Here is an 8634-nt window from a genome sequence, read left to right on the forward strand (position 1 = left end):
ATCTAGTCAAGGCTATAACCATAGCCTTCCAGTGGTCATGTATGGATGTGAGAGTTGGACTGTGAAGAAGGCTGAGTGCCGCAGAATTGATGCTTTTGAACTGTGGTGTTGGAGAAGACTCTTGAGAGTCCCTTGGACTGCAAGGAGATCCAACCAGTCCATTCTGAAGGAGATCAGCCCTGGGACTTCTTTGGAAGGAATGATCCTAAAGCTGAAACTCCAACACTTTGGCCACCTGATGGGAAGAGTTGACTCATTGGAAAAGACTCTGATGCTGGGAGGGATTAGGGGCAAGAGGAGAAGGGGACGACAGAGGATGAGATGGCTGGATGGCATCACTGACTCGATGGACATGAGTCTCAGTGAACTCCGGGAGTTGGTGATGGACAGGGAGGCCTGGCGTGCTGAGATTCATGGGGTCGCAAAGAGTCGGACACGACTGAGCGACTGATCTGATCTGATCTGATCTGATGGCTTCTCTTGCTCCTCGGATTAAGTCGCCACGCTTTTTCATGCCTCCTGGCCATTTTACAAAGGACCAGATATATGGGTTTAAGATTAATGATCACCAGTTGTTTTGCTCTCAGGCATATGGAACAGAAGTTAGTTACTTCCCTGGATCTGAGTGCTGATAATTTATCAGACTAAGGACATAGTCCAGGAATTCCGGACAAAGGGTTTATTTAGCTTTAGGCTAATGGAAAGTGAAAGTGAAGTCGCTCAGTCATGTCCGACTCTTTGCGACCCCGTGGACTGTAGCCTACAACGCTTCTCCGTCCATGGGATTTTCTAGGCAAGAGTACTGGAGTAGGTTGCGAGATGTTTATTGAAAACAAGACCCAGGTCTCAGAGTTCTACACTGACTGCCTAGCAATTTCTACCTCAAAAGCCTCATTTATCCTTCACGCACTGATGACACACCTGACCGAGACAGGCAAGGTGCTAAGATTGAGGATAAATGACAAGCCTCTTGTTGCAAATAAACAAGGACAATGAGAAACCCGACGGCTACGTAGCCTCCTCTTCGCCCAGGAGTCCTCTCCGAACCAGCAATGCTAAAAATGCCGTCCACTCACTCGCCTCGGGTCCATCCACGCCGCCGCCATCGCGGGGTCTTGTGGAGAGCGTGGGGCCAAAGAGGCGGCTCCAGGATTCACCGCCCGCCGCCCGGATCCTGCCTAGGGCGGGCCACGCCTAGGCGGACCTTCGCTCTCCGAGCCTCAGTAGCCCAGGCGTAGAGGCCCAGGCTATCGCGTCAGAGCTGTGGGGATGGATCGGGACCCCGGCGAGCGCTCAGGAGACACCCCCGTGACGGAGGACCCGGAGCGGATGTCAGGCTCGTACACTGACCGACGCGGAGGTGAGATACAGCTTCCTCACCGGCCTTTCCAGCTCCTGCCGGGGAAATGCGGCCGCGCCGCTTTTTCCGTCCTTACAGCCCCAGGCACGCGCTGGACACCGACTGATGACGCACAGGCATTAAAAGGCCCGGAAGTCCCACCCCCATCCTCAGCTGTCTTTGGCCCAGTACCGGCACAAACACGCGGCGCTCAGACTTCTGGGTAACGTAGTTTTCTTCCGTGCAAACCAGAAAGGAGTATAACATTCGGATCCTGACCCTGGAGTTCTGTCATCTGCTGCTTTCTGTTCATCCCCAGTGTCACTTTCAGGCTAGCCCTGAAAGGGGCAGTCTTGGTATCCTCTGGTGGTTTAATGGTTAGGGCTCTGTGCTCTCAGTGCAGAGGGTCCAGGTTTGATCCCTGGTCTGGGAACTAACATCAGGAAGCTGCTGGGGCCCAGCAGTCAATCAAACAATCAGAGAGAGGTAGAAACCAAAAAATAGGCAGAGGGGAAACAAAAACAACAAATAGATGCTTAAAACATGGATCTCCAAATTTAAAAATCACAGTAGACAGAAATTTCCTTCAAGCCATCCATCTGGTTAGAACAAGGACACAAGTATATAATGAGGTGGTCTGATTAGAGGCCTATGCTCTTGACACTGCTTCAAGGAAGGCAAAGTAAGTTACCCATTTATAATTTAGCTTAGACTATTCAATCGTCAGGTATGTAACATACCTGTGAACAGATTACAAATCTTTAACCCTCAAATTTCAAGGATGATGTCACTGACCCCAGAGGCTGCGGGGTATCCCATGACTGAGACAGGAAAGGTGGTCTATGGGTCAGACCCTAAATACCAAGGGGAGCAGCATGTACAACCAGAGACCAGATTCGTATAGGTCTCCAGTATCACATCTCTGTAGAGGGCCCTCCCAGCTGGAAAAAACACTCCCATGACTATCTCAGTAAAACTCACAGACAGGTCCATGAACTTGACTAAGCCTGCAACAACACTCTTTAATCTCCAGTTATGCACATTTAACAATGCGGGAATTATGACCCCATATTCGTTAATCTTCTCTTTCTTGAAGTCAAGGCTACAAGTTTCAACAGTAGGAAGAATAAAGGAGAAACTGTTGACATATGTGCAATGGAAATACATGGCATTAACCTGGTTGTTAACATCTCTGTAGAAATAGAGGCAAATACAGGGAATATTTGCAAGTCAAATCACTTGGCAATATATCTAAACAGATAAAACATTTATTGAGAGGCATGATTCTTTCTCACCAGATATTCTGTGTATTTTGTCATCATTAAATCCTGAACACGTGTAAGAATTTTTGGTGTGATATAACTATTGTTACAATGACTTATATGTATTTAAACCTTCACCTCAAAGCTACGACTTATTTTTGTCATAGCAAACTGTATTTGCTTAGTATTTGTTAAAGGAATTTGAACTTCCCTATTTTGGTATCATTTAAGTCACTGTGAAAATGAGTTAACATGCGGTGCTATCCTTTGAACTTCAGTTTGTCCCTGGCTAGTTTAGGGACTTAGACTTTGGGATGCTTGCTATCGTGCCCAGAAAGGATGAATGGCTCAGGATAGGCACTGTCTCTGTATTATGCTGCTGACCTGCTATGCTTCTGAAGGTCAAAACTTTTATGTTCCAAGCAGAGTGCCCAATAAAAATACTGGGCTCTGAGGTTCTACTGAGCTCCCCTAAGAGCCACTTCACACACGTTGTTGAAATTCACTGACACAACTTAAACCAAGTGCTCAGGACTCCTAAGGCTTCCCTGGGGCTCAGATGGTAAAGCATCTGCCTGCAATGAGGGAGAGCTGGGTTTGATCCCTGGGTTGGGAAGATCCCCTGGAGGAGGAAATGGCACCCCACTCCAGTACTCTTGCCTGGAAAATTCCATGGATGGAGGAGCCTGGTAGGCTGCAGTCAATCGGATCACAGAGTCGGACGTGACAGCAACTTCACTAGAACTCCTGAAGCTTGTTCCTGGCTTCCTCTGGACTCCAACCCTTATACCATTCCCCTTGTCTGAGATCGCTTCGAAAAAACATCAATGTTAAGCATGACAATATGCTGAGTTCTTTGATGTTTTCCTAGTAATCATAACTTGGATAATCTTGAGGACTTTCCAGTCATTCATCATGACTCCATTTAAAGTCTGACCATTTTGTCCATATAAGCACATGTGGTTTCTCTTTGTGGTCAACATTATGTCATACACGGTACCCATTATATACACAGCTTTGTGTAAACACTCTGTGAGGGAGGGAGGCAATCAATATAAAAATACACTGCTGTGTGTGGCCACTCATTAACACACACATATACTGAAGGAAACAAAAATGTTAATGTGTCTAATGAGGGAAACAAAAAGGTTAAAGGAACAGAATTGGACAGTGGCTGGACGTGAGGCTGACGAAAGAAAAATGGCTGCAAGTGGCTTGGTCAGCCAGACACAAGACAGCGGGACTCACTGAGACGTTTTCCAGGCACCTCACACACAGTGTCCACAGCCAAGTCAGCCTTAGCCTTCTGTGATCTCTCTGCTACTTCAAACTCAAGAGATTACCTATATCTTTCACAAAGTGATGAGATGACGCCAGCACTGAAGACAATATGGTTTCACACTCAAACTGAAACGGTGGCCAAGATGTACTGCAGAATGAGACAGGGGTCAGAGGTCAATGCGCATTACTTGATCCGTTTTAGTAAAAATGAGTAGTGACAAGGAAAAAGGATCACACCACATGAAGGGATCTGGGAAAGTGATATGGGCATGGACCCTGTGGCCAGCCCAAATGGCTCCGATCCCTAACCTCATACTTTGCAACAACAGTACAAGTCTGGGCAAATCCCTTAGCCTTTCTAGTCTTCAGTTTTCAGTGTAAAATGAGGGCAATATTACCTACCACATAAAATGGCTAGAAAGGCTGAGTCGACATGTCTAAGCGTTTAAGACAGTGGCGGCCGTACGCAGCACCGTGCGTCTGTGCTCTTACGTTCTACGGGCGCGTCCTCATGGTGGGCTCCGGCCAAGCAACACAGGCACGAACTCCGTGTGTGAACATACAGAAGGCGTGCAGTTACGAACAAAGGGTAACAGACATGACACACTCACCCTGGAGACACAGATTTGGGGGAGCTCTGCAGCTCACTGAGTGTAAAATGCCTTCAATGGGAGTTAAGTCACTCATGGAACACATTGCAAGTGAGAAAACAGTGGCCTTGGATGGACCCCGGGAAGTACACTGTTTAACGCTAAACATGGGCTGAAGACAGATTCTCTGAAGAAGGGCAAGAACTGAGAAAGCAGGGAAGGACATTTAAGTCAGAGAGGTGGGCAGCAGTCCAAAGGGGGCTGGGAGGTAGGGGAAGAGGACAAAAGGGAACTCTTAGACCTGCGTGAGCCAGGTGACCGTGATAGAGATCACCCTCTAGTTGTCACTGGTGTGAAGGGACATGATGGGGGGAGGACAGGCAGTGGACTGAAGAGTCACACAGCGCGTCTGTGAGAGAAAAGAGAAGGGCGCAGCTCAGCGCACAAGGGAGGCACAAAGTGCCTGCTGCTGCTGCTGCTGCTGCTGCTCAGCGCACAAGGGAGGCACAAAGTGCCTGCTGCTGCTGCTGCTGCTGCTGCTGCTAAGTCGCTTCAGTCGTGTCCGACTCTGCGCAACCCCATAGACGGCAGCCCACCAGGCTCCCCTATCCCTGGGATTCTCCAGGCAAGAACACCAGAGTGGGTTGCCATTTCCTCCTCTAATGCGTGAAAGTGAAGTCGCTCAGTTGTGTCCGACTCTTAGCAACCCCTTGGACTGCAGCCTACCAGGCTTCTCCATCCATAGGATTTTCCAGGTGAGAGTACTGGAGTGGGGTGCCATTGCCTTCTCCATAAAGTGCCTAGGGATGAGGAACACAGGTACAGATTATGGACACAGAAGGGAATTAAGAGGGAGAAGTTAAAGACCAAAAACAGAGGCATAAAAGAAAGAGGTCCTACACACATTGGGAAATGTGGGGGAATGTGTTCAACCACAGAGGAATATTGACTGTGGAAGAGGAGTAGCCCATACTCTTCAGATTGTAACAAGTCTTACTGAGCAATGAAATCTTACACACAAATCTTCTCTGGGGAACAGAACTCTGAACAAGCTGAAGGTCACCCAGTTTTATTTTCTTGAGAACTGTTTATGGATAACAACAAAGAAGACTGCAGGTCTTCCATTCCTCCAGGTAATTTAGGATTTCTAATAATTAAGATAAACTACCAGAGACCAATGACTTTGGACCAAAAGTTTTGCTGTATTCTGAGTCCTTCTTTGGCATCATAAACTAGGCAAAGAAATAGAAGATGTATAAAAGAACAAAAGAGAAAATCAAACAACTGAAAAATTCAAAAACCAAAATGAAAATTAACTGCATGAGCTCAATAGTAGATTATATGTAAGAGGGAAGGAATCAGTGAGCTCAAAGAGAGCTCAATGGGAATTAGTCAATATGAGCAACAGAGGAAAACACCCTGGGGAAACAAAAAGGTACAAGTCTGAGGGTCCTATGGAACAAGAACAAGAGCACACCATTCATGTTACTGGAGCCCCTGAAAAAGAGGGGCTGAAAAAACTATTTGAAGCATAACTAAAAATTTCCCAATTTTTCCAAATGGCATATACTACAAAATTTTAAAAGTTAAGCAAACACCAGACAGGATAAGCCCCCAAATGTTATGGCAGGGTGCATCATGATCAAACTTCTGAACTCTATGTACAAGGAAAAAACACTGAAAGTACTTGACAAAATGGATAGAGTACAGATACAGAAATGATGAGTCAAACGGCAGCAGATTTCTCATCTGAAACCGTGGAAGACAAGGAAATGACCTGCCTTTCAAGTACTAAAATAAAAGAACTGTTGACCCTGAATCCTATGCCCCACAAAAACATCCTTTGGGAATGAAGGAGAAATAAAGACATTCTTAGAAGAAGGAAAACAAAAACATCTGTTACCAGAAAACCTACCACAAAAGACAGGCTACAGGTGTTCCTGGGGTAAATAATTTAAAAAGAAAAACTGTTAATGGAAGAAACTTGGGATTTCAAGAAGGAAGAAAAGAACAATGTAATGAGTAACAATGTAATGAGTAAACAGACTGTGCTTCTTTTGAGTTTTGCAAAAATGGTTTGACAGCTGAAGCAAAAAAAACAAAAAAAAATCATCCAATATGGTGCTCAGCATACAAAAAGGCAACACTTTATAGACAGTTATATTAAAGAATGGGGAATAACGTACCCAATGGAAGTAAGTTTCTACACGTCAAAGTGCTAAAATGTTGATACTGTACACTCTGATAGGTTATGTATGTACAATATAATACCTAAAGTAACCACTAAAAAACAAGACATATTCTCAAAAACATCACAGATATATCAAGTGGAATTCCTAACATTAAAAGTTAGTAACTTTTAAAAGTTACTCAAAAGAAGGCAAAACAAACAAGAAGTACCTCCCAAAACCAAATATCAGGGCAACAAAAACCAGGTAACAAAAACATCATAAAATGGTAATGGTAAGCCCTGAAAATATCAATAATTATTTTAAACTTAAATGACCTAAACATACCAATTTTTAAAAGGAAATCAGTAAAATAGACATTAAAAAATGAGGCAAGTATATGCTACTCACAATATTCACATATTACATTACTTGAAATGTAACAATATAGATAAGGTTGAAAATATAATTATTATGGAAAAATATAAACCATGCAAACATTAACCAAAAATCTCAATAGTGACTATATTAATATCAGATAAAGAATACTTCAAAGCAAAAAAACTTCCCAGGAGCAAAAAGAAAACAAAGAATAATGATAACAGGGTCAATACACCAAGATAACATAGCAATCCTAAGTGCATCTGTACCAAGTAACAGAGCTTTGAAATGCACGAAGTGAAAACTGACAGAACTTAAAGGAGGAAGAGACAATTCTAGAATTAAACTGCAGGACAACACCCCCCTTTTCAGCTATTGATAGAAATTAGAGGCAGGAAATCAGCAGACAAAATCGGGAAAACATCAATGAACAGGATCGGGAACACACATATACAAACTCCACCCAATGACAGTAGGATACACATTCTTTTCAAGCAGCCTTATTGAACATTCAAGATAGACTATATCTTTGATCATAAAACAAACCACAACAAATTTAAATAGGCAAATCAAATATAAAACAAATGAAATCCAAAACAAGAAGAAAGCACAAAATACTCCAAACACTGCAAAATTAAACATACTTCTAAATAATCGATGGGTTACACAGACAGTCTTGAATAAAGAAATATTTAGACCTGAATGAAATGTAATTAGAACATAATAAACTACAACAGTACTGAGGGAAATTTATAGAATTTAATGCTTATATTAATAAAGTGAAAAAAAAATCCTCAATCAATAACCTAAGCACCCGCCTCAAGAAACTGCAAAGGAAAATAGTACCAAAGCAAATAGAAGAAATGATGTAATAAGGATCAGGGGGAAAAAAAATCAGTGAAATAAGGAAAAGACAGAGGAAAAAATGATATAAAGTGCTGGGTTTTTTTAATGATTTAAAAAACTGATATATGTCTGAGAAGACTGACAAAGATAAAAGAGAACACATTTCCAACATCAGGAATAAAATACGGGTTATAAATACAGATTCTGCTGCCCTCAGAATGATAAAGGAACACTTTAAACAAATAACATTTAGATGAAATGGGACAATTTCTAGAAAAAGATAAACTATAAAAACATATCCAATATCAAATAGAAACTGAATAGTTCTATACATATTAAATAAAATAAATAAGTAATTAAGAAGCATTCAAAAGAAAACTCTTCAAGACTAAATGGTTCACTGGAGAATACTACCGATCATTAGGTAGTACCAAATGATACCAAACCAATTCTATACTATACACTGTCTTCTGAATAATAGAACACCTTTTAACACATGTTAAGAGGCCAGAATCACTTAGACACCAAAATCAGACAATGACAATGGAAAAATAAAGAAAAGAAAGAAAGAAAGAAAGAAAACTACTTAATACATACCACTGTCACTCATAAAATGAGAGGAAAACTTCCTCAACAAAATACCAGCATATTAAATGCAGTAATGTATATAAAAATAACTGTACTCCATGACCAAGTAGGGCTTATTCCAAGGATACAAGCCTGGCTCAGCATTCAAAACTCAAATAAACATAATATATAACAACAAG

The 8634-nt window shown here is 42.4% G+C and overlaps 1 protein-coding gene across 1 annotated transcript in view; it reads right to left on the minus strand.

The window, feature by feature from the left end:
• The window catches only part of LOC105001435 (zinc finger protein 543-like), a 32546-nt gene extending 27564 nt beyond the window's left edge, over window positions 1-4982 (minus strand). Inside the window, 1 exon segment of the mRNA XM_010857696.1 lies at window positions 1077-4982. Within this exon segment, the coding sequence (XP_010855998.1) occupies window positions 1077-1106 (30 nt within the window). The 5' untranslated portion in view covers window positions 1107-4982.
• Window positions 4983-8634: the final 3652 nt, after the last annotated feature.

The sequence above is a fragment of the Bison bison genome, unplaced genomic scaffold (assembly GCF_000754665.1).
Source record: "Bison bison bison isolate TAMUID 2011002044 unplaced genomic scaffold, Bison_UMD1.0 scf7180017864383, whole genome shotgun sequence".
Lineage (NCBI taxonomy): Eukaryota > Metazoa > Chordata > Mammalia > Artiodactyla > Bovidae > Bison > Bison bison.